The sequence below is a fragment of the Babylonia areolata genome, chromosome 10 (assembly GCF_041734735.1).
Source record: "Babylonia areolata isolate BAREFJ2019XMU chromosome 10, ASM4173473v1, whole genome shotgun sequence".
NCBI lineage: Eukaryota > Metazoa > Mollusca > Gastropoda > Neogastropoda > Buccinidae > Babylonia > Babylonia areolata.
The window spans coordinates 13,621,837-13,649,708 of record NC_134885.1 but is presented as its reverse complement, the minus strand read 5'-3'; the positions used below and the strand labels follow the sequence as shown (position 1 = coordinate 13,649,708).

The 27,872-nt window shown below is 39.2% G+C and overlaps 1 protein-coding gene across 1 annotated transcript; it reads left to right on the top strand.

Annotated features, from left to right (window-relative positions):
• Positions 1-1,181: 1,181 nt before the first annotated feature.
• On the top strand, positions 1,182-26,189 carry LOC143286661 (uncharacterized). Its single transcript, XM_076594299.1, has 13 exons — positions 1,182-1,230; positions 2,549-2,665; positions 3,534-3,583; positions 5,390-5,535; positions 5,958-6,037; positions 8,173-8,324; positions 8,824-9,162; positions 10,182-10,381; positions 11,149-11,253; positions 11,436-11,557; positions 11,994-14,677; positions 17,983-18,096; positions 18,788-26,189. Exons 1-13 carry the CDS (start codon positions 1,182-1,184, stop codon positions 18,875-18,877), a joined length of 4,248 nt encoding a protein of 1,415 aa, XP_076450414.1. The 3' UTR covers positions 18,878-26,189.
• The last annotated feature ends 1,683 nt before the right edge of the window (positions 26,190-27,872 follow it).

Genomic DNA, 27,872 nt, shown 5'->3' with positions numbered 1-27,872 from the left:
TAGAACTTAGACCATTCTTCTGGAGGGCTGACAAGGCTGACATTACCATAAATTATTTGAAACTTACTCAAGTTACTGGGTTTTACTTTTAGGTATCTTTCTCTTTCTTTAACCATTTCCCCCATAATACCCAGTTTGGATTATAGCCCTGTACAGAGACTACAACAGTCTTGTAAAAGAAGAACGAAATATTTTTAGTTTTACATACTTGCAATATTTTCCAAGTCAGGGGTCAGAAATCAAGGTGGTAAATTGGCATAGTAAGATAGTTGATGACTTTTTGCATTTTTTCCTCATTTAACCAAGTATCAGTATGTTATTTAAAAAAAATGTCATTCATTTATTCAAATCATTGCAACCTCAGAACATCAGCAGTCAAAGACATACAGCTTATATGTGGTTAGCAGAATGTTAAGACCTTTGGCTTGATTATTATGCAGAGGAAGAATTTTAATCTCATTCCAGAGGGATAAAAGTTAAAACTAAATGTTAGCATTAGGGTTCACAGGATGTCAGTTTAGTGTGCATGTGATATATTCTCACAAAGGGGATCATCAGTGATCAGTTACGAATACACAGACTTGTCTTCCCATTTGTTGTCAACCTGGAAAAAACTGATAGATATTCACACTTAATACACCAATTTCTGTTTGTATTTGAATGCATTTTGGTTTGGTGTGCCTTATGGAGTTTGCCCAGGCTGTTTATTTTGGTTCACCCCAATTCACCAGTGAAAGGTACCGTACCCACTTTCCAGCAGCACTTGAACAACAGCTAATAATGGGCACAGGCTATCGGATGTTAGTTATAGTTATGCTCGCATTTGGACAACAGGTGTTAATGGGCACAGATACCAGATGACTAACTTTTAGAGACAATAGTAGATTTATTATTCATTATGAAAAAATTGCTTGGACCAAACTTCACCCACAGGGAAGAGTGGCAGAAAATCTCCATTATTGTTATAATCTTAATGCACACAGAATTAGGAATTTATCATATTGATTTAAATTCATGGATTGTTTGAATTGTCTCACTCTCAGACTTCAGAGAACATCTGTTGCACACAAAATTAGGAATGTATCATATTGATTTAAATTCATGGATTGTTTGAATTGTCTCAGACTTCAGAGAACACCTGTTGCTTGAAGAAACTGGAAAGTTCTTGAAAGGAGTCAAGGATGGAGGAGGAAGAGGAAACAAGAGGAACTTCTGGCCCAGCAGATGCGGGTAAGTATTTGAAGTGAAAGTGGAATGATAGATTAGATTTAGAAACATTCATTTGATGAACAAAAAACTTCCAAGAATGCTGGGACATTTCTGTGCTCATGCAGAGTGAGACTTATGTGTCACGAGGCAACCAGGTAGTCACCACTGCCACTCACAGATGGATGCTATATAGGACGTTGGGACTGGGAGAGTGTCAAAGTATTATTACTAATCTGTTAATCTTCCAAGCCTGGTTACACAAACAAATTTATTCAGGAACTTTTATGCATATACTTATTGATTCATATGTAATAGTGCTTATTATGTTCATGTGTTTAGATGCACATCTCTCTCTATATAATATTATATATGGAAAACCACACACACACACACACACACACACACACACACACACACACACACACACACACACACACACACACAACATCTCTGTACACATACATCTCTGCACAAACGCTCACACGTGTACACTCTCTCTCTCTCTCTCTGAGTCTCTCTTTCTCACTCTCACTTACCTTCATAGAAATCATTCTTAATTAGAAATCAAACAACAAAATTTAGAGGAATGTAAAATTGCCGAATTTTTTCTTTAGTAAATTATGATTAAGTATCATTAACTGATAAAGACATTTTATGATTTTATATAAGTGATAGGTCATTGGTCTCCCACATTGGGAAAAAAATCTGAAAACACTTGTTTTTTTGGATCTGCTTGCCCATTGCTTGTGTGCCGATGTCACCACATTATTGTTCACTGTCTTTGGTGTGTTTGGGTGTGGGTGTGGCTGTGTGTTTAACTGAAGTTAAAGTTTCAGTTGGTTAGTGTGTGTGTGTGTTTATATAATTCAATGTAACTTGTAAGTATCAGTTTTAGAGTGTGTGCGTGTGCGCGCATGTGTGTGACCACATCATCACATGCGCCTCAAAAGTAGACGGGTTTTTGGTAGTTGGTGTGGTAATGACTGATTCAACTGAATTTCTTGTCTTCTCATGAAGTACTGTTAATCACACTTTGGAAATATTCACTTTTTTTCAACACTGACAGATAACTTGATAAGTTTCATCTTCTGCCATTCAGTTACAGGAATGTTGATTGTGTATGTGGTAGATTGTGTCTGACTGACACATTTTTGTTAATGACTTTTAGGTAGTTGACTGTTCTATGTGAATGTACTAGTACTGTTGTTATTGTTGTAATCAGTATGATTGTATGAATTTATCAGCAGGCTGGTATACTTACATTTTTTACTAGTTTTAGTCAAGCAGAACATGAAGCAATGCAGAATAATATACTTTGCCTTTTTTCTGTATATTTCAGAGCCAGATGAAATTGATCCTGGTTCTGCAGATGGTGAAGATACAGACGAGGAAGAGGGGACTGAAGAATCTGAGGAAGAGGAGGATGGGGAGGAGGATGAAGAGGGAGATGAAGATGGTAAATGTCTACAGCATTCTTCAGTTGTTTGTATGCAGAGGTTGTGGTATTACTGGTAATGTTATATGTATTTTGAAATAGGAAATTAACAAACAATAAGGCCAGGAGATGAAACGATCAACAAATAGTAAAGAGTGGTAACTCTCTCCTTTCACAAGGTACACAACTTCAAGTCAGTGCTGCTTATGCTACCGATTCATCTAGCACACAGGTAAATAAAAGGTACATTGGAACAAACCCAGACACTTCCTCAAAAAAGGAAGCACTGGGCCTGTCCTTATACCGATCATTTGACAAGTGCACACAGCAGCAAAGACAGAAGAAATGTTCAAACACAAATTAGCTTTTATTCAAGACTGGCATAGCCTCTTTAATCCTGAACAAGCCACACAGAACACATGGACAATACAGAACAAACACATGGTTGCCTTGGTGGTTTTTCAACTGGAAATTAACAAACATTTCTTCTCAGTAATGCTGACAACCTATAATCTGAATCCTTATCATTCTTGGTGTTTCTGAGAACACCAGAGTCAGCCAGTAATTTTTAGATTTAGAATACTTGACCTTCCTGACTGAGAAAAGCCTGCAGTCCTCAAGGTAGTACTAAAGATTGGTCTTTTTACAGGTGGAGAAACAGAAGAAAGTGGAGATGAAGAGGATGACGATGGTGAAGAAGATGAGGAGGAAGATGATGAAGATGACAGTGAGGAGGAGGAGGAGGAGGGTGCTGAAGTGGAAGACAAGGACTTTGCACAGGAGGATGCTGGCAAGCTGTGCACACCTGTGGAAGACAGCACTGGGCAACTTGACAAAGATTGCTTGATCTGTCTGAACACAATGAATGGCATGGATTATGTAACACCAGAGTGCTGTGATCATCAGTTCTGCTTGGAATGCCTTCTGGAGTGGTCCAAGGTAAGGGTATGACGATTTCAGTTTCTCAAGGAGGCATCATTGTGTTTGGACACATCCATAAATACGCTACACCACATCTGCTAGGCAGATGCTTGACAGCAGCATAACCCACCGTGGTAGTCAGGCCTTGAGTGCATGCATGTAACCTTGGTTTTTTGTCTCATCCAGATGACTAGATGCTCAGTCAAACTGTAGAGACAAGAGTGGGAATCAAACCCAGACCCTCACAGACACAGTTTTGGCAGATAAGCATCTTAACATTCTGCCACCTTGCTCCTGAATACAATGATATGCAAATCAATACATTAGATAATTTGCACTATAATAATGAGTATAATGCAACACAATGGAACACAAATGTTAACTATTTCCAAGCAGTAGCCAGATTTCTCTGGATAACTTTCCTTCCAGTGGTGGACCAAACTAGAAACTGCTTTCTAACTGAGAAATAATGGGAACTTTGGGATATCTCCCATTTGCCGATTGACTGTGATGTTCACATAGATTATTAGGTACATTATAAAACAAGTGAGTGCTATGCTGTATACTGTGCGTACAAATACCACACTCTTTCTGTTTTGCTCAGTGTAACAGAAAGTTTTCTGTTTGGCAAAAAGAGTTCACACTTTGATCTTCCTGGGCGGTGGATGGTGTGAAGCGTGTGTGTAACAGTAAGTGAAAGGGGTGTGTGCACTGTGACCTGTCCTCTCTCTAGCTCTGTCTGTCTTTCAGTCTTCAGTCTGTGTCTCTGTTTCTGTCTCTCTTTTTTCTCTGTCTCTGTATGTGTGTTCTGAACAAATTGATGCGAGTGTTTTTATGATCAAGTGTTTGTGTATGTGTGTGTTTTGTGTGTAACTGTAAGAACTAAGATACATTTTTTTAAGATGATTATTTCTGAGAGAGCTGATACCTAGAATCTAGCTTGATGATTGATACTTTTTTGTATTCATAAGTGTGGAACTGGAAGGTATGAATTGTGAACGAAGCTTAAAAGTGTGAAATTTTCATTTTTTGGGATATTTTTTCAGCATACATCTTAACATAATGAATCAGAAGTGGAAACATTTGTGGAACTATATATTACATACATCAATAGAATGACAGCAGAATGTTATTGCAAACTGGATGTTATTTCCACATACTGTTTGATGACCTATGAATGCAGTATATCACTATATGACAGCTAGTTACTTAGCTATCCTGCCCATGATTGTTATATCTGCTCAAGCATATTGACTATACTATTTATGTTTTGATTTTTCTGTTATGTTTTAATGTATACAAACTGATTTCTTTTATGTTTGTGGTTTACTTTTAGAAAAACAACTCCTGTCCACTGGACCGCATAGTCTTCAATATCATTCTGGCATATCGAGCGGGGACAGGCCAAAGTCTACAAAAGAGTAAGTTCTTTTTAACTTTTTAATGATTATTGAATCTTTTGGCATCAGAAAAGTTATATTGATTTCGCTGCCTCTGTGTTTGTGTGTTGTGTGTATTTGTATCATCAATTGTTGATTTTATTTGGAGAAAAATACTTTGTTGAAGGAAGTTGAGAAAGACATTGCGTATAGGTGATTAGAGATAATTGAGGTGTCTGTTTATCAAGTCTGACATTAATTATTTTGTGTTTTGACTTTTTAACTTGAGTTCAGTTTTTACTCACCGCATCTCCTTTTTTCATACAGATAAATATGATTGTTACCATGTGATAGAGGCCGTGTATTCCTTGTTCGGTATGTGGGGCTGCTATAGTCATAGCCAGTTTACTTGTATATGAAGTGTAAGGAATGGATTTGTGTGCAGATCAGCGTTAAGGATGCCCGTGTTAACCATGATGATGATGACGTCGTCATACCGGAGGAGGAGGAGGAAGAAGACACAGCCTGCCAAATTTGCGGGCTGGCTGATCATGAGGATACGCTTCTACTGTGTGATGGATGTGATCAGGGGTGAGTAGTATAAACAATTTTCAGACTTGTAAAATGCCCTGAACCACCCAGTTACAAAGAACAAGAACCTTGTGTTTGATGATGGTGATATTATTTATCAGTAATACCACTATCAGTAGCCGTACTATAACAAATACAACAACAGCATTTTGAAATTGCAGCAAATTGAACTGCCACAGTGGTAAGGTAGATCAGTTTAGTTCAGTAATTTTATTCAATGTCTATTTATAAATGTGGTATTACAATAGGGGGGGAGTGGGGGGGTGGGAGAAGATTGACACATTTCACTCATATGTACTAGCAAGAAAGATCAACAAATGAAATGTGAGAAATAAAAAGACAAATATACTTTGTTGTTGTTGTATTGGACATATACCTATATATTTATATGTGTTTGTGTGTGTTTGGTTGGATTTTGACAGGTACCATTGTGAATGCCTGACTCCACCTCTTGCAACTGTCCCAGTAGAGGAGTGGTTTTGTCCTCGCTGCGGTGGCAATGGTAAAAGCATTGAGTACTTTTGTTTTACATGTTTTGCTTCTCTTAATGCTCTAAGAGTCTGTTGCCAAAGACACTTAACTATTTTCATGGACTGAAAGTGTTCATGAAGACACAAGACAGTGTGTTCAGTTTGTGAATGTGATTGTGAATGTGATTTATGAAAGAGTTTACACTGTACATGTTTTAGTTCTTGCATTTTTCTGTTAACCCTCTTATCCCCAGGTCACTCAGCACTAATCACCCATGAATTCCCGTGCCAAGGTGAATAACTCTTGCGATTTTCGATAGTGGGTAATTCTAAACATTGATTAAAAATATAATTACCTTCTTTTGTTGCACATGTTTATTTTTCCTGCATTCTACATGTAATAAAGTTGTAAAAGAATTTTTGTTTCCAGGCTTATGTTGCTTTATATTTACACACACACACACACACACACAAAAAGTGTCAAATTTGATGGTCAACTTCGAAAAAAAAATTCTTTTAATTACAGTATGATTTTCTTTGAAATAAGTTTATCTGGTCTGCAGTGGTTTCAAACACATCTTCTTTTTATTCTTTTTCTTACTCAACTTGAATTCCAACAATGAAAATGCTGATTTTTATGTTCTTTTCATTTTGAGGGATGATGTGTTTTCCTATGATGGTCGGGAGAAAAACAACAGCAAACAAACAAAAACAAACTACAAACCTACCTCACATGTAATTTCTCCATATGAAAAGAAAAATATAATCCATTGAACTAGCAAAATCAGGAAGATCATGCAGAATGCCAATAAGTATCATTGCAATCAATGACTGACAGTATTGATTCCGACAGTCTTGCAATCGATTTATGATTTCGGAGGTCCGGCGATCGATTCACAATTTCAGAGGTCTGGTGATCGATTCACGATTTCGGAAGTCCAGTGATCAATTCACACTCAAGTACCGACTGCAATCTCAATATCGGTAAAACTCCATCAGTGGATGTCTAGATCACTCAGTGCAATTGACTTTTACAAAATTACACTACTACGTTCGACAGTCATCAGACTCATCTTGCAACTTTGAAACTTCAAAACTTTGGCAAAACTTTACCAAATCAGTAGTATATTCCACTGAACTAGCACAAGCAGGAAGATCGTGCAGAATGCCAATAAATTTCAGTGAAATCAAGACTAACTCATTGACAGTATCAATTTGGAGGTTTGGTGTTTGGTTCATGATTTCGGAGGTCCGGCGATCGATTCACATTCAAGTGACCAACTTCACTCTCATTATCAGCAAAACTTGGTCAGTCGATATCTAGGTCACTCAGTTCAATCGATTTTTATAAGATTCTCATGCAAAAATCAATAAAACGGTTCATCTTCAGAATCGGCGTTCTGATATGCTAAAGCTTTTGGCAATCATCAAACTCATTTTGCAACTTTAAAAATTCACAACTTTGTCAAAATTCATGCAAATCGGACTCTGAAAAGTACAAAATGCATGGCAGGAAGTGCTGAAAACAAGGCTGTGAATTTCGCGAGAGTCTCGTTTATGTAAAAAACAATGGCTGCACCCATAGTAAGTACGCGTTTAGACAGCGGTACTGGGCAGTTTCGGGTGTTAAACTGTAAGCCGCTATTGGGCGAGTTAGGTGTATAATGGTTAATCTGTTTTAATTATTTTTCAACTTTATATTTAATGTTTTGTACACATTCTTTGCATGATATGTTTGATATGACACTGAAACCATCTTGCTACAATAGGAATAAAAGTGAACATAAAACTATGATATAATTAGTCAGTTTGCCTGTTGATATTCTGTTGATAAGATTATGTGTCCTAAAATATGTTGCAAAGAGAGAGTTAAATTATTTCAGAAATGGTAGTTTGAAAAATGGCAGTAGTGATATGTCTGTATAGTTAGAGGCATATTTGTTGTTTTTTTCTTGAAACTTCAGTTTTTATTTGTGATTGTTTTGTTTCTGATTGAAAACTGCACATGCTAGAGATTATCGACTTTTGTTCATTTTGTTTACCTTTTCTCTCTTTTCTGCTTGTGCCTGTCAATGTAATATTTTATCCCTGTCATTGTTTTTTTAGATGACGGAGATTCAGATTCTGATATCCTTGAGATGTCATTAGATGATGACCCCTGTTCTAGAATCTAATGCAGAACCTGAGGAAGTGGAGGAGGCTATGGCAGTGGTGCCTCGCCGACACATTCCCAGGACCCGAGCAACTGAGCGTGTACGTCAGCGCATCCAGATCAATCGCTTGCAGCAACGCAGACCTGCCGAATTGGAATCCTCTGAGGTAAGGGACAAGAGTGATTTGTTGTTATCTTGTGTTAGGCATGAGAATACTTCAAGGTTATGGACATGTTGGGGTTTACAGTATTGCCATGATACTTCTTTTGCAAAACAAATGTACAAGCAGATTTGTTAAAATGAAAGGAATTGATATGTGAAGAGAAAGTGACAGCATGTTTTGGGGAATCTTATTTAGTGGAGGAATATCTTTTAGCTTTTGAATTTAACTATTTGATTTGAGATTTAAGTTTAAAGAAAAAAGAAAGTAAGGAAAGCTGTGATGTGTGTGCGCGTATGTGTGTGTGCATTCTGTTGTGAATGTATAATATTGCACAGATGCGGTTGTTGTGTGCTCCAACTGTAGCAGTCCCCCACCACCACTCACACACACACACACACACACACACACACACACACATCATGCACATCCATTATGCAAAATATTGCATAATGCAGCCACCATTTTCTGAGTGAAAAAAAAAGAGCATGTGCTGACTTTGCAGGATGAGGAAGACATGGATTCCACCCCAGAACCCAGTTCAGTCACTGCCTCCACTTCTGGTGCAACCCGTGCACGTTCACGTACACCAGCAAGGTCTCGCAGCGCCACTCGCAGAAAAACCACCCCCCGCAAGACAACGAAGCGCAGGAAAACAACTAAACGCAGGAAAACGACCAAGAAAAAGAAGGCAACCACTTCTACTGCGGCTAAAAAAACTCCACGAAAAAAGGGGAGGAAGAGAAAAGCCAAAAGAAGAAAGAAGAAAACCACAGCAAAGTCCCAGCGCTCCACCTCTCCAAGGGCCTCTGGAGTTTCCCAAAATTCTCGCTTCAGTGTTACGGTATAATTCTTTTTCTGTTGATCTGCATGTGAAAGTCATTATCTCGCTGTAGTTGTAGAAATACAGGTGATTCTTAGCATAAATAGGAATTCTAGAACAGAGCAGTTGCTTTTCAGTACAGAACAGTTGCACCTCAATGGGTTTTTCTTTCTTTATTTATTTATTGTAAATGAATGTTAATTGACCAATATCTTTTTTGCGAATTATTTTATTGTCTTGGGGTTGGTATTCAGAAAGCTACTGGCATGCTGCCTTTAAATGGTGAAATTTCTCCAAAGGATAAGGTATTCATTATGGCCAGTCTTTTATCAGTGAAGACAATGTCAGATTCTGTTGATGATGAAATACACTTTGACTAATAACATTGCTGTTGTTTTAGAAGAAAAAATTACAGGCGAGTGATGGGAAATTTGTTTTTAGGATTGATTTAGCTTCTTATTTCATGTTAAAGCTCTTTAGAATTTACGGCATTTGTTAGAAGGGGGTGAGAGAAGGAGAAGAGGTGAATTTTAAAAATGTATCATTAAGATACCGTTTTCACATTTTTCAGAAAAAGGACAGATTTAGAACATTGATTTATATCTCAACCAATTTTGTGATCTGAATATTTTGAGTTGATTTAAAACTTCGATTATAAACAAGTGTTATAACAAAGTGTTTGATGTGGAATGTCTGCATGAGAAACAGATAAAGCTGGGTTAAGCCAGTGTGAATGCTACCATGCTTTGTATTCATCGCCAGATACGCAGCTGCTTTATTAAATGTACAAGAATAAGACATGAACAAAAGTTGATAAGCATAATCATATGGTAACAACAGTTTGAATTCTACCATGCATTTTGTTTCAAGACAGTTATAACTGCTTCAAACATACAAGAACTAACAGTTTCAGTGGCGTAAAACATATGAGATTGAAGTGTGAAAGTGGGAAAATGGTTAAAACATGTGATTGTATTCATGTGGTAACAGCAGCTTTTATGTCTTACTAACTGTGACGAAATCTGTCATACTTTTTCCAGAGTCAGGCATTCTCTGCTCCCATAAGCCGCACGATCAAGGGGCGAATCGCTGACCGACTGGGCCTGTCCAAACCACCACTAGGACGCACGATACCCATGCAGCGTAAAGTCACTGATAAACCTGGGGATTCCAGAAGGGATTTTGCCTCTGCCCCCCTCTCTATCCTTGGGGACCGTGATGAACTAATTGCTTTTCAGGAGTGAGTTGCTGTTGTTTGAGTGGATGTTGTGTGTGTGTGTGTGTGTGAGAACATTGTACTTTTTTTTTAAATTTTAGTTTGCCTTTAATTGATGAGATGTAGATGACAGTTTGATTCAGTCTTTGTAAGAGTTTCAAATGAAATCATATTGGGAATGATACGAACTCGGCCGTTTCATAATAAACCAACTTTGATAGCATAAGTTCTCAGAGCAGTCCACCCACTTCAGATACATATACTGCCATCTGGCCATCCATTGGCCAGTGCATGAGATATTTATATATTTTGTTTGTTATGTATTGTTGTTGATAATCTAATGCAAGTCTCACATCTTGTTATGACATATGACAATGAAAAACAAAGGAAAAAGCCTGTCATCATTCAGTATCATTTTTGTTTCCTGTGGTGCTTATTTGTTTTTTGTCATGAAATCTATATTACTGAATTACTTCCTTCATTATCATATCATTTTTGTGTGTAAAGAATATTATCATACATTAAGCTTTAGTTTTTGTTTTTTTCTTTCAGTTATGATACTTTAATGATGGTTCATTTTAGAAAGTGGTTAATACACAATATTTCTCATTTTTGGGGTGGAGTGGGGTGTAAGTGAAGGGGTGTAATTTGTATTGTCTGTTGGTTTGTTTGTCATTAGATATGGCAGATAGTGTTCAGTTACTTCATTTTCTCATTATGTACAGTATGGAATGTGTTGCTGTTTTGTATTTTTGTGGATATTTTAAACATGAGTTATTTTTGTCTTTTAGCATTGGGGAAGATATTGATACTCCTCAAGTCTTCCCAGCAGCAAGGGATGCAAGTACTGTCGTCCTACCTCGTAATATTGCTATTCCTCGCCATCCTGTCAAAAAGTAAGCATGTGCTGTGCATTTATACGTGGTGTGTATTAGTGTGGTGTGTGTGTGAGTGTGTGTGAAAGAGGTGTTTGCTTGTGTGCTATGAGGGTTTATGTGTGTCTGTTGGTTTTTGATGACCATTCTGAGTCATTCTAAGAGTTTCATAACATTACCGATTTTGCATATGTATGTTTCAGACCAATCCCAGCATCACGAATCACTGCTTCATCATCTTCCTCATCCTTTGACATCATGAATGTTATCTTCGATCAGACAAAGCTGCACATGAACAGTACTGACATTGTCATAAAACGTGATGGTGAGTTTGCCTCAGTCAGGGTGTTTTTTTACAGGCAATGTGTATTTTCCATTTAACACTGGACACTCCACTTCCACAGCCTCTTTCAAATCCTCTCTGAAGACCATCTGTTTGAAAAGTACTGATCTCTTTGTCCTCCACAGTTCTAAACTGCTTTCAGCCATGTCATGAATGTTTTGTGTGTGTGTGTAAGACTCTACATGTGTGCCTGTGTATGTGTGAGCGTGACTGTAACTGTGAGTGTGTTTGCAAGTGTTGGATTTTTGGTGTCTGTCTGCAGCAAGTGTGAATTGATTATTTTATTGTTTCATCATTTACTGTTTAATGAGTTTTGTATATGTAAAGTGGTTTGAGCTCTGTTTGAGAAAAAGCACTGAATAAGTGTCAATCATTATCATCATTCCTAATATTTCATGAGTAGTATGTGTTTCCCCAGGTTCCCTGCAGGCCACCAAGCCAATCAAGACGCTCCCCATGGATGAGCCACTGACCAGTCAAAGCAAAGCTTTGAGTTTCCAAGAAATGCTGAAGCGGGACTATAGCCTGAGCACGCAGGACGCTGACTCGGCCAGCCCTTCTGACACCAAGGAGCCAGGGACACAGGAGGGCTCTGCTGATAGCAACGCTGATGCTGGTGCAGGGAAGGAACCCAGTAGTGCAGATCAGGGGGAGGGTAGTAGTGGTGGTGGCTCAGCAGGCGGTGAGCAGTTTGATGACAATGACAATGCGGACATGGGTGGCAGTGATGCAGGTGGTGGTTCAGGGGAAGGTGGTGAGGGTGTTGATACAGGCAGCAGTGAGGCGGGGATGTGTGGTCCTGCTCAGGAAGAGACCAACACTCTGCCTGAAACCCAAGAAAAAGACCCTGCTGGTGATCATGATAAGAAGAGCTCTCCGCAAACCAATGTTGATGAGAAGAGCTCTCCGCAAGCCAGTGTTGATGAGAAGAGCTCCTCTCCGCAAGCCAATCTTGATGAGAAGAACTCCTCTCCGCAAGCCAGTGTTGGTGAGAAGAGCTCCTCTCCACAAACCAGTGTTGATAAGAACAATGAAATCAGTGAAAGCCCTGACAGCTCAAAGAAACGAAAGCTGGAAGAGAGCCAGCCATCATCCTCAGAACCACGAAAGCCGACCTCAAAACGAGCACGCAAAAGCCGGTGGTCAGACATAACTGAAGAGGAGCGTCTCCATAACATTCAACAACAAGAGATGGCACGCCTAGCTCAGATGGAGATAGAAGCAATGAAAATTGAAGAAGCAAAAGTTTCAGATGTGATGAAAGGAGAATCTGTATCAGATGCTTTCAGGGAGGGTGAGAGATTAGGGGACTCTGACAAAGGAGAAAAGAAAGACATGAATGAGGAAGAGGAGAATACGGGTTCATCTGGAAAACTTCCAATGTCTTTCTCCCTGTCCACCTTCCTGTCCAGTGTCAGTTCTCAGATTGGCGACAAGGTCACATGCACGTCAGAAAGTCCAGACAAATCTGAAGACACTGAGTTGACCTTTGTCAATGGAACATGTCTACGGATCAGTAAGAAAGATGTGGACATGCAGAACACAGTCAACCAACTGCAGAATCAGTCTGACGGGAGTGGAGAGGAAGACAGGCTGCAAGGAGGGTGTTGTAAGACTGAGACAAAGGAGGAGGCAGATAGAAAGGTTCACAGTGCCAGTACAAATGAAGATAATGTGCCTGATGATAAAGACTTGTTCATAAAAAAGACCATGGACTCAGATCATAACCAGCCCCATTTAAAATCAGACAGTAGTCCAGCACGAGAAAAACAGACTATAGAGTCAGATTCAAAGGAAGACAGGGACTCGGATAAAGGACGTGGAAAAGACAGCAGAGACCGTTACGGTCGAGATCGTGATTCCCCTGACAGTGATACTGACAGATTCGGCAGGAAACGTCAAGACCGTGACAGGGACAGAGGAGACCGCAGAGATAGAGATCGACGAGATCGTGATAGAGACAGAGGAGATCGTCGATACCGTGATCGAAGCTGGAATGATGAAAGAGACCGAAGAGATCGTGGTCGAGACAGGGATAATCGAAATGATAGACGAAACTACGGTCGGAAATGGGATGAACAAGATAGGGAAGACCGTTGGCGCTCCAGGTCTCCCCGCAGAGACTCCAAACGTCGATGGGAGGATGAAGAAAACGAGCGATTCACCAAAGCTGGATGGAGAACAGTAGATTCTGATCGCAGTCAGCGAGGGCGGCGTAATGATCAGGATGCAAGAAGCGGGATGGAAAGGGATAGAGACAGAGATATGCAGTTTGAAGCTACACCACAAGGAACAGAAAACAATAGCTTACCATCATCTCAGAATCCTACTTTGAATTTTGGAGAAGAAAGCAGCGAAGATCAGCACAAAGATACAGCTGATGTGACAGAAAGACAGTCCTTGGGACAGTGGCATCCTCAGGACCACAGCAGTGGAGCAGCTGATGCCTCAGCCAGCTTTTTTCATCCACACCCTCAGTTCCAGAAACCCCCACCCCCAGTCCCACCTCCGGGTCCCTTCCGCCCGCCCCTCTTCAACCAGCCCCCTCCTTTCTTGGACCCCTATTCTGTTGCCGCAGTGCCTCCTCCTCCTCCTCCTCCCCCATCCCTTCGTCCCCCACTGTCCCTGCCTCTTCAAGTACCCGGTGGTTTCCGGCCCTGGTTGAGACCAGGCCTTCAGCAGCAGGATCAGCCACCGCCACCCCCTCCCCTTCCTGCAGTCAGGCTGATGGGTAATGTGAACCAGGCCACCCCTACCCTGCCTGTGCCCAAGAACCTCAACCACCTCAGCATTCAGCACTTGGAACTGATAAGGAAAAGCTTGCTGATGGTGACAGGAGGCTCAAACTCCAACACACCGACATCTGGGTCACCAGTCACTATAAGTCAGGAGCAAGGAGGTCAGCTGGGACAGTCCTCACAGGCGCCGTCCTTTCCACAATCCTCAGGAGGAATGGAGGACCAAGTGGCTGGGAAGGAAGGCTCATTTGATAACTACGGGGATGGTAGTGATGGTGAGCCTATGGACCTGGATGAGCCAGAGCCGGAGCCGGAGGAAGCAACAGAGGCGGAATCTAAGGCTGTGTCTTCAGACAATCCTGAAGTAAGGGGTCTTTTTTTTCTCACACACCCTCTACACTTATTTGTCTTGTATCTCTCTCACACCCTCTACACTTATTTGTCTTGTCTTTCTCTCACCCTCTACACTAATTTGTCTTGTATTTCTCACACACCCTCCACACTAATTTGTCTTGTATTTCTCTCACATCCTCTACACTTATTTGTCTTGTATCTCTCTCACACCCTCTACACTAATTTGTCTTGTATTTCTCACACACCCTCTACACTTATTTGTCTTGTATCTCTCTCACACCCTCTACACTTATTTGTCTTGTATCTCTCTCACACCCTCTACACTTATTTGTCTTGTATTTCTCTCACCTTGTATTTCTCTCACCCTCTACACTTATTTGTCTTGTATTTCTCTCTCCCTCTACACTTATTTGTCTTGTATCTCTCTCACACCCTCTACACTTATTTGTCTTGTATTTCTCTCACACCCTCTACACTAATTTGTCTTGTATTTCTCTCACACCCTCTACACTTATTTGTCTTGTATTTCTCTCACACCCTCCACACTTATTTGTCTTGTATTAAACAACAAAAACAACAACAACAAAAAAAAAGGGAAAAGAGAGAAAGAAAAGACACTATTTGTGAAACCGTTGGTGAAACTTCTTAACAGGAAAGAGATTAACCTCTTCAGTTGTCCTATTTACTAGGTGGTTTTTGGTTTCAGAGGGTAATGATTAACAAAACATTGTGACAGCCAAGTGGACCTTCAGTCTGAGGGTTCTGGGTTTGAATCCCGGTGCCTGGTGGGTGAAAGGTGGAGATTTTTTCAATTTCTCAGGTCAACAGATGTGCAGACCTGCTTGTGCCTGAACCCCCTTCATGTATATATGCATACAGAAGATAAGATATGCATGTTAAAGACCTCATAATCCATATAGGTGTTCAGTGATTTATGGAAACAAGAACATACCCAGCAGGCACCCATCTGAAAGTGGAGTATGACTTCCTACATGTTGGGGTTAAAAATGGTTATACACGTAAAAGTCCACTCATGAGTGATCATGGGAGTCGCATCCCACAAACAAAGAAGAAGAACAAAAAAAAAAAAACAACTCTAGTATGAAGACTACTCACTGCAAGAAAGTAGTCATAACCCGTACTTTTCTGAAAAGACTATCAATTTCTGACAGTTTGAAGCTTATTTAAAATAAAACCCTGGTTAGCGATGAGTGAGCCATACAAGTGAGATAAATGAATTTCACATACTTTCTGAATTTATGTGAAAGACTGTTGGTAAAAGCAGCTGAAATGAACCCAGAAAATATATGAAAACCAAAAAACTAAATGTGTCGTTGTACCTTATGTCCAGATAGAGTCATGAATTACAATCCAAAGTTCTTTTATTCTACACATTTCCAACCCATCATTCACTTTCAGTTTCTTGGCAGCTGCAGTAGAAATGTAGTCAGCAAACTGTTTCTTTTAGTACACACACACACACACACACACACACACACACACGCTCACGCATATACACAAACATGCATACATGTCCCTCACATGCCATGTCTGCCTGTGCCATGCCCACTCACTTCATGCTCGCTTTCTGTCAGTATCCAAGAGGTTAACAGTGACCCATTTGGCACACAGTGCAGGGGAGGGGTTGAGTACTGTTCAGGTTTTCCTGATTTTCAAAAACCACACTGGTCCAGTGATTCATGCAATTCACAGAATGTTTGACTTGGTCTCCCTTCATCCATCTCTCCCTGCCCTGAACGCAGGACAGGTTGTCTTGAGGTCAGCATGGGGTTTGCCATGATTCTATTCTTGGCCTGCTATCTGCCTCTCAGCAAATCATCGCTCTCACTTTCATTTTTATCATGCGAACCATCAAAGATTCTGTCACCACAGTCACTTATTTCAGTGTCTTCAGTGACTTGTACAGCTTCTGTGACATCTTGGGTGAAAAAAATCACTGTGGGTTTTTGCAACATGCTGCAGTTCCAAGCCACTAGAGCCAGGTTGTGCTTCATCGTCTGCCATTTTGAAATTTTCTGAGAGAAGTACTGACAGAAACATCTGGTAACATACAGAACATGATTGGCTGTTGCTGTTTGTGGGTAATGAAATTAGACATATCAAGCTTTCTGACTGGTGGCTTTTGGGACACATAATTTTAAAATAGATCTTTGAAAAACCTCCCAGGGCACTGAAGAGGTTAATATTATAATAATTTTGAGATCTGCTTGTCGGGTTGATAAATTGTCAGATATATTTTTGGAGGTTAAAAGGTAATGCATCAAATCTATTACTCTGCAGTGTGGGTTTTGGAATGTATTATTATTACCAGTACTCAAGAATGAACAAGAATGTTAGCTGTTTAGGTTATCTTCTTCTTCTTCGTTTGTGGGCTGCAGCTGGTATGTACACAAGTGGGTTTTTATGTGTATGACAGATTTTACCCCGCCATGTAGGCAGCCTTGCTCTGTTTTCAGGGGTGTTCAGGTTATAAAGTAGTTACTCTATATTTTTGCTGTTTTGCTCTGATGGCTGAATTTCATTATCTTGGTATGTGACATGTTTAAAAATATAAACAACTTACAAAAGGCCAGGTGTATCAGTTTTGATTGTCTTGGTACATCTCAGATTTTCTGAAAAACTGCATGAAAGTAATCACTTATGTGTGATTTAATCTAGCGATGAAATATTTTGAAAGGAAACGTCCAAGTGTTCACATTTCCATCTTTTTAAAATATCAGATTAAATTAACATTATTAACAATTGCAGTTGAAAATAGTCATAAATGTTATTTTTTTGCATCTATCACTGGAAAGGAAGTGAAGCAATTTTCAGTGTTTGAGATTGGTCTGGGCAGTGATGTGTTCATTTCATGGTGGATGATTGCTCATATTATTATTTTCCTCTATGCAGATGCCACCACTGCAGAAGACATCAGGATTTGTTATTCTAAAATCTAAAAAAGTTATGTTAATGCTTTTTTCCTTTCAGAAAATTCACACCAATCTCCACCATTGATTGTGTCTGTCCCTGGGCTGTCTGTTTTGTTCAAAATTTATCTTTAAGAAAGTGTCATCCATGAAAACGATAACAACATCAGTCAGATAAAAAGATAGTCACCCAATCACTTGGCAAATGAATAATTTCAGTGAATTACTAAATGTTAAAGATATAAGTTGTTGGCTGATTATGGATAAATCTCTTTCTAACTTGGGTTTTTATAGCGTATGCCACCTAAGTAAAATAGAAAATGTTACAGTTTGTATAAATGTATGTAATTTTTTTTTCATGATGGTAATTGTTTCTTGCCTTCAGGACTTTCAAAGCAAGGTGATTGAAGAGGTGAGAAAGGCCATCCGACCTTTCTACAACAGCCGACAGATCAGCAAAGCGGAGTACAAGGAGATACTGAAGAAGTGTGTGCCAAAGGTAAAGTCCCTTACTAAGCCTTGTGAGCTTTAAATGGGTAGAGGCATCGTAGTAATGCAGAGGTTGCTCTGTTTGAATGAATGGTAGCTTATATTACATGTGGACCAATTTTAATGAAGAGGCTTAACCAATTTTGAATAATAAAATCTTATTTGTAAATACTTCTTGGTAGTCTGTCGGGAGCTGACGACTACAAGGTCTGTGAATTCAGCAGTGACAGCGCTGATTTGTAAACCAGGTTATTGGAATACAGCATATTACTATTAGATAGAACATGTACACACAAGCACTCAAACACACATATAGGAACATGTGCTGATGTAGGGATGATGGTAAACTCACTCACAAATCGTGCAGACCTGTAGAGGAGTAAGAAGAAATAATGTGATTGGTTTTGAAAATAAAACAATGCATCTGTAAAAAATGAAACGACTAAGACAGAATACTTAAATACTTTTGTCTGCATTTATAATAAAAATTTTCATCATGGTCAAATTGGAAGGCATATCTTTGAAAATGTGTGCTTTGGAGTGAGTGCATTGGAGTATGCTTGTTTTTTTCTTGGCATATTGGCTAATTGGTTGTTTTACTGTGTATACAATAATGCATGCAATTATCAGAACTCTGATAGGAAAATCTAAAGATATAAAAAAGTCACATTGTATTGACAGTTCATGAATTTTTTCAACAGGTGACGAAGCGAGGTCAAATCAACGAGAAAAAAGTTGGATATCTTGTCGCAGCATATGTCAAGAAATATCGTGCAGCCCGGACAAAGTAGTTGTGCAAATGACATCATCACTGGCTAGAAATGACCGCAGATGTATTTTCCACTTAAACTGTTGATGGCCTGAATTGCAGTGATTTATTTGTTCTTTCACACCAGTAGTTGTCCATAGTTTGGAGGTGGAAGAGTTGAGTTTCTGTTTGCTCAAAATGGCACTGTTGTGTGTGAAGTTCAGTTGTTTCACCCCTCCCAGTTATGTCAGCCCACTTGAGTCTTGGTTTGTTTGATGAACAGTTCACTTTTGTAGAACTGTTTTCTGCTGTCTTTCTGTTTGTGTTTACTGTTTATCACTTTGAGAAATGTTTTGAAATAGCATATATTCAGTTCTTACCTAAAAGTGTCTGAGTACACATGTGTCTGTTACATAAAAGAATTTAATGCAGATTTTCCACATATGATGGAAAATCTCAGTGAGTTTGTATATGTAGTAATCATGATCCAGAATATTGAAAACAGAAACGTGAGGGAGGTAAATGTGTATTGGGGAAAACAATTTTGGAAAGGTATGTATCATGTGTAAGAGTGGGGCAAAAGAAGAGAAGGAGTCCTTACATACATTGTTAGTTACGTGATGTTTATTTCAGCCCTTTTTTTTTGCTCCCATATAGTTCTTTTGAGGTCAGATGAAAAGAAGTTTGGTTTCCAGATGTGAAAATCATGAAATAAATGAACACTTCTTTCTGTAGAAATACCTGTACATACTGAACAACTCTTTTTCCCATCCACTGTCTTACAGAGCTTACAAAGACTAAACTTTTTTTTTTTTTTTTTTTTACGCTAATTGAAATTGAATCCAAATTTTATTCAGTTGACATAAGCTTTGCTAAGAATTATGTATTTTGAATGAAATGATACCCACAAAACTACTGAAATATGCGATTAACATTGAAAGTAAAATGAAATTTTTTTTTGTTTTTTGTTTGTTTGTTTGTTTTTTTTGTTTGTTTTTTGCTGCCCCATTATCTGCACCGTTTCAGTGGCATTACTCCCACGCCGCTCATTTAGATTCCCCCATACACGGCCACACCCGGGTTCGTCCTTCGCAGTTCCAGCGTCGGCAGTCCACAGGGAACCATTGATGTTAGGTCGCCAGGAGGCCACACACCAGAAGAGACCCTGCACTGCTGGTGAGTCACTTCGGTGGAGTTCAGTGGTGCCTTTTCTGTTTTAACGTACTTAGGACACCACCTACTAAGCCCCCTACTAACGACAATAATGGCTTAGTCGCGGAGCCAGACTGAGTGAGCGTCCCTCCCAGAGTGAAGACCGCCACCACGTCCCTCAAACAACAGCCCCCCATGAATCTGCCGACACTGACGACATTGACAGGACTCACCCCAAGCACGGAAGTGGAGGGGTATCGAAACTGAGGTCACCATGAGAGCAGGGCATGAAAGGCCACAGACTTTGAGACTATTTTGTTTATATTGATGACGATGAAGGAGGAGGAGGATGACGATGATGATGACGATGTTGCTATGGAGGTCCATTTTGGTTTGGGACTGCGTGACAAGGCTGTACTCTACGCTTCCTGTCATAATGATATCCCGGCGTTAACCAGGCCCGAGAGATACAGACACTTGCAGTGTTGGTCAGGTAATTAGAGCAACACACCCAAAGACGCATCCTTGAAGTGGATGACACTCGACTGTGTGGTCCCAGTCTCCCCATTTAAGCCCACAGCACACTCAACTCTGGGTAGGAGCCGGCCACGGGCCGAAAAACCCACCTCCGCTGGGATTCGAACCCGCGTCCTCCCAGCCGTCAGTCCACGACGCTAACCACTTCGCCACGGCGGCTGGTCTAAAATGAAATTTATTTGTAAAAGTAATAATAAAGGGGAAAAACCCCAAACCAGTGGTCAAAGTGATGCAGTAAAAAGAAACAAACAAAACAAAGTTTGGGATGCCCCCAGATTGAAGATTCTTTCATTTTTGGCTAACATCACCAGTACACTAGAACACAAACATTCCAGTGTCCATCAGAAGAACACATCATATATGGTGATGAAAGAAAACAAATGTAGTGCACTTTCTGTCCCATGCCTGGCACTATTAAAGTTGGGTGTTTCATTCCTTTATTTGAATTTATGTTGTATTTCATGATTTGGGAAAATTTGGTTGAAACCAAGACCTTCAACCATTTTAAAATGGAGCTTTGACATCGTGTGATCCATTTGGTAAGGTACAGACAAAGTGCTTACCAAACAAATGAAACATAAACTTGTGTCAGATTACCCCCCCTCCCCCGCCCCCCCCCCAGTAACACATTGAAGGATGGGAACAGAACACTAAAAAAAATGTCTTCCTCAAAATGTAACCTCCAATTCTGTAACTGAATAGGCTTCAAGCTTCCCCAAGAAGAGAGCATCATCAGCAATACCGAAATATTAAATGATTGTACACTCAAAACAATACATGCAGCTGTTACCTCCTGAAAGTCTATTTAATCTCAATTAACAAATTTTTATTATTATTTTTATTTTATTTTTTTACTGGAAATTGGTCAAAAGCATTTCTCCATGGTTAATTAAAAAAAAAAAAATCTACTGCCTTAAAAGTTTCATCAAATTTGTATACACAACATACATGAGATACTGTGATGCATACAGCAAGCATTCACACACACATAGATATGTAGATATACAGTCACATCCTTTAGAACACTGGGCTTCTGTTGCTTTATCAGGGTTTTTGATTGAGAAAATAGTTCTTCATAATTATGCAAAATACTTTTTGTTAAAGACTGGCTGTAGTGTAAAGTTTACTAGGACTAATATCATAGTAGTATTCCCTTTATGCCAAGTGTTGTGATGGGGATGACTAATCATACTGTTTATGATGATTGTATGTGTGTGTGTGAATCTGAGAGAGAGTATGTGTGCCTTGCCTGTGTATATGTTCAGAAATTTGGGCAGCCATTTAACACACACACAAAATTGTATTGAAGATCAACAGAAATAGGTTATGTGAATGTACTGTTTTAACCTGCCTTCTTCCTACTTATCTTGTCACTGTTGTGTACAGATGGGCAGAAAAGCAAAGTTTCAGTGTGACTAACATCCATTTGGAAGGTGAAGGCCATCAGAGCTTTATAAACCAGTGTCAAGTCAGTACCCCTGAACCCCAGCATGTGTTCACTCATACTGGAAATTAAAACATACATACCAAAGGACCCCTGATAACCCATATTAGAATTTGACGGGATTTGGAAGCTTGAAAATAACCAAAAAAGAACAACAAAAGAAAAAAACAACATGAAAATGAGTGCAAATGGGATTCGTCCTTGAACACAATAGGAACAAGAACATAACATGTTTGGTTACAAGAAGGGTTCATACAGATTTTATAGGTTAAAAAAGATTTTCAGTGACATGCCTTTTTTAAGTCCTTGTTAGACTTAAAACCCATATTTGTAAACAGGTTTTTAAATTTGGCTTATTTTACTGAAAAACAAAACAACAAGAAATAAACTTTGTTCCTGTCAGTGATTGATAAGGCATTAGAGTGAAATATTTCATCTGAATTTGAATCTAAATATAGAATAATAGTTAAAAGTTTAAGAAAACTGGATCCCAAAAGGATGTTCATGACTGAAATCTCGGTTCTCATCTGCTGCCGACGACTATTTGTGCAAAGAGCATAAGCTGACACTGAAAACGCTGTGCCTTTTATCCAAGTTCCATAATTCGTTTAAGAACTTAAGCATGAGAGAAGTAGGGGGTGGGATGAGTTGAAAGAAATTAAAAAAGAAAAAGTGATCAAAACCTGTCTTATCCCTGCATTTGTGAAAAGGGAAACTGCACACATGTCCAGTTTATATGGACATAAAAGAGGAACAGAAAAAAAAACTTCCTGGATTTCATGATGAAAAAACACAAATCAAACTCAGTTTTCAGCATGAAATAGATAAAGCTTGTCCTAAATTTGTCCTGTATCTTTTAGTCATTAAAACATTAAATTCATTGGAGCAATTTTAACTGTAGATGTCCAGTGTCATGAAAGCTAAGTGTAAATGGATTCTTATGCATGAAGTGAGAACATGGAAACTTTTCTACTCTAATTTTTTTTTTTTTTTTTTCTAGCATTCTTCCACATTGGCTTTTGCCCCCTCGTTTTCTTTTGTTTTTTAAAATCAGGAATCGTGTTGATTACTTCAATTACTAATATTAGTAATAGGCAGCTTGCTTCTTATATCACACAACCCAGTGGGACAATGCACTTTGTTATAGTACTTTTTGGTCATTATAATTATGTAATATTAGAAAGTTTGGAATGAAAGAACTTTATTTGTTGCCTGAAGAAAGTTTCAAAGTTATCAATTGTTCAAAAGATAATTCCATTAATAATTCATGCTTGTATCATTATGGTTATTTATATTCTCAGGCTTTTGTCTTTTTTATGTGGCTTTCTTGCTGGAGGATTTTTTGGATTTTTTTTCTGATTAGAACATGGATTACTTTCCCATTGATAGTTTATTATTACATTGTGAAGGCATTTTTTTCTTAACCCTCCTTGCTGAAGTTATCTGTGAGTGTGCTTTTACATGTATGACCATTTTTACCCTTCCATACAGGCAACCACACTCCACTTTAGGGGGGTGTGCATACTGGGATTGAACCCAAGACTATCAGATTGAAAGTCAACAGTTCAACCATGGTTTTTTAGGGAAACTTTCCATGACAATATTGTGGTGATTGTACTGCATTGCACTGTTGTTTATATTATGTTGTGTTCATCCACAAAGCATTGCTTTCCTTTACTGTCAGGTTTTCTCTGTGTAGAAGTTGGGCTACTCCTCAGAGCAGTGTTACATTACACTTAACAAAAGCATCATGCTATACAACAGCTAACACCGTGCTATACAACAGCTAACATGCTATACAACAGTTAACACCGTGCTATACAACAGCTAACACCCTACCAGTGCCAGTTTTTTTCCCTGTCTCCTTTGTATCTAAATGATTTTATCCTACATTCCCCCCCCCCCCCTCTTTTTTTCCTTTGTCAGTGAGACCCTCACCAATGATAACTTGCTGTTTTCTTTATTGGTTATTTGGTAAGGGCAGGCCTCACATGCTGCAAATTTCAAGGCTTAATCAAAGTTAATGCTGTTCATCCAGGGTAGAAACCCATTCTGGATATGAATGTATTCCAGATATGTCCACAGAATAAACGGCAAGCTGTCAGAGGTGGTAGAATGAAATTAGATTTTATTTATCTGTGGATATAAAGGGGAGCAGAAAGAAATATGTTTTTGAACATACAGGAGAGTAGAATGAAATCTGTTAAAGGTGTATGTCCATGGGACAGTGTGTGTATTTTTCACTGTAGAAGTCTGCTTATGTCTAGCTTAATTCCATGAAGAATGAGACAGTGAAATTATGCAGTTTGCAATCACATTTTTGCTGATCTTTATTCATGACAGACCTGCTAGTAAGGTGCAAGCATTTTCTTTGGGATTATCTATCTTCTATTTGATATTTCATCAGCCAGATGATATTACTTAACCATTTTGAGTGATGAATGCCATGAGCTGCATTGTATTCTTGAGATTAATTTGGTTCACAAAGCTTTAACAACATGAGTGTAAACCCATTCAACCCAAGGGAGTTTACAGCAGGCTTCCATGCTGTACTGTTGGGGAAATGCATTGGAAATATAATGAAATCAGCTGTTTTTGGAAATATAATGAAATCAACTGTTTTTTCCTCCCAACTGACATGTGCGGAGTCAGCTGGAAATACTGGAGCAGTTTATGCATGTGTAGAAACATGAAAGCGGTTTAATTGAAACAAACTTTGACCCCAGAGCATTGCTTGGCACAGGGCTGAATTATTAATGGAGGAATGCAGGGAAAATTGTTTCATTACAAGGGTAAAGTACATGAGTATGTTTGGTGACATTCATGCAAGGCACACATCCATGGAGAAATTAGGAGGCATGGTGGCATCAAGACTAAAGGTGATGAAGTCACTGATCTTTGTCTGTAACAATGCACACATGAAGAGCAAGGTGTTTGCATCAGTGTAGCCTGCCAGATTGCATCCCGCACATGGATTTCATGCTGTCTTCCTTATTCAAAAGCTCTTGGACCAGTACATGACATAAAATCAAATCAGGGAGCTTAAAAAAGAAGAAAAAGCTGTGACCATTCTGGAGATAAGTACATGATCTCTTCCCTGACATGGAAATGAGTCAATAGGAATTAAGGCAATAGTTAACCTGCGGTGAAGATCCATGTGATACCTATATACCTATACTGTGTGCGCCAGTGAGTTGTCGAACCTACTGTGATTACAGATGACTGTCAGTGGAGTTGAGACTAATTTTTTTGAGGGAATTGATTGTTTTGTTTGTTTGTATGTGTGCACATGCGCATACTTGTGTACGTGAGTGTGTGTGTGTGTGTGTGTTAAGCGTGTGTACACACACTTTTGAATGTATATGGTGTATATTTGTTCACTGAAGGTATGAATATTTTGTCTTTGAAATCCTTAGCAGTTGTTAGAAAAAAAGAAAAAAGAAAAACACCTCTTCATAATTAAGTTCTTTGTTGTACATAAGGACAAGATCACCTTTTCTCTCAGGATGTATTGATAACTGTACATTTCCCAGCACAGATTCGACAGGTCAGTGAGTGAGGGCCAAGGCTGCACAATGCTTTGTTCCTCCCAATACCAAGTTTCTGTGAAACTCTCATCTGTGCTTGCTGCTTTGTTCAATGGTATTTGGGTGATGGCAGCTTTTATTTCTCTGACTGAATATATGGTGGTCTTTTATGCAAACAGTTTGAGATAGTGGTGGATACTAAGTTGAAGAGTTTACCACACGTATTAGAACTCATGTTTCTGTATACATGTTTGTGTGTGTGTTCCAGTTCACATGTGTGTTTTAATGGATGTATGTGTGGATTTGTGTACATATTTTTGACTAAAAAAGAAAAATATAATTATACAATATACCATAGTGATTGCTGAAACAACAAGCACACAGAAGAACTGAAGTTGCCACAATAAACTGCTTTTCTTACAGAAAAAGTCGATAGGAATCTGCCTGTTGCCTGCACAATAGTGTACCAGATGTGTGAAGTAACCAAATCAGTGTGGATACTGTGTGTGTGTGTTACCAGAGGAAGATGCAAATGTCCATCATGATCTGGTGATGGGAATATGAATCCTCTTTCTGTTTTTAGCCTGTGAATATATATGATAATTATGTATGCCTATATTGTTGTGGTGTAAGGCAGACTACATTTGATTGGAAGTGAAATACCTTTTAGAATAATAAACATACTGTTATTGAAAGAGCTTTTGTTTGTGGAGCTGTGTTGAAGAATGAGGAGTACAAATGTGGAGATGCATATTTTCTTTGAAAAAAATTGTTTTTACCTTGCGTGTATATGGTGTGTGTGCGGACATGCATCAGTGTGTCAGGTTGTGTGTGTGTGTGTGCATATACATGTGTGAAGGCTCTGTGTGTGTGTGTGCTTGCATGCATTTGTGTGAGAGCATGCACCTTTCTTTTCCTCCGTAGGCACTTACCATCTTTCTTTTTTTTTTTCTTCTTTTTTTTTTTTTTTTTTTAACTCTTTCACTGCCATAGGCGACATAGTCAACATCATGTTTTTCACATTTTAACAAAGCTCGACAGCTGCAGCCAGCTTCCTGGCAAGAGATCAACAACTCAGCTTTGCCCCATGACCAAGTTTGAAGTTAACAAATCCATTAATAACAATGATAATAATAAAATGCAGGCTTATATAGCACAGTACCCCCATCGCAGATGGGGCTTACCGCGCTTTACAATAAAATATACAAACTTAAGACTAAGTGATGTAAAATATGTACAAAGTGAACACAGTCTCACATGGCATTGGCTAAGATGTACATATTTAAGTCTAAGTGACATGAAAATATGTGTATCAACACAGGCACCATCACCGTCTCAAATCACACAGGCACTAATCACAGCAAAACCAAGCACACCACGTTCACTATAGTTGAAAATAAACACCAAGGAACCAGCATCACAAAAAACACCAGAAAAATCATCACAAATGCTTACAAATGAACTCAAATACCATTGTGTTGTTTTGACATGAACTGAAGCTTGTGACTGAGAGCATATATAATCTAAAACATTTGGCACTGTGGGGTGTTTTTCACACAGAAACCTGGTGGTGAAAGAGTCAAAGATGTATGTGTCTTTTGTCGCTGTCTTTTCCTCTTCGTTCACTTCAACCGTAAACAGGAACATTCCTTTCTTCTTCTTTCTGCCTCTTACCTCTTTTTCTTCTGCATGAATTATTCAGTTTCTGTCTGAGGGAAGGAGTAATAAATAAAGAGAAGCACAAATAGAGATGGAAAGGGGTGCTGGGTGGGGGCAGGGTGGAGGGCATTAAAAAAACTAGAAACAAGAGAGACCTGTGGAGAAAAAGAAGGAGCCACACACACTTCGTCTGTCCCATAGTCTCATAACCATTGGGGCACTGCTGATGGCCTTGCAACCAGTTCTCTCCATTTCTCCCTGTTCTTCATCTCTCTCTGGTGCAGAGGACTCCGAACAGAGGTAGTTGAGTACCTTGGGTGTCTGGCATGCTGCTATCTACTTTGTAGGGTGGATAGGCACCACTGGCCTCATCTGTCTCCTACATCTCTCACCTGTTGGTTCCAAGTGCCACACCCCAGTACACTGCTTCAGATGGGCTGAACCAGTGGTTTTAACACTACACCATTTATTGGACTTCATTGACGTGGGTCACCAGCCAGGGCAGACAGGTTCCCAGATGAACTTAAGTGGCTACGTGGTCATGAACACGGCGAGCCACCTAGTTAGAGGACAGTGGCTACACTACTGTAAATCTTGGAAAGGGATGGGTTCCGCCAAGCTTCATTTGTCCTTTAATAAAACACCACATGAAGATGACCCCCCCACACACACTACACACACAGGCATGAAACTAGGTACATACAAACCTTCAAAAGTAC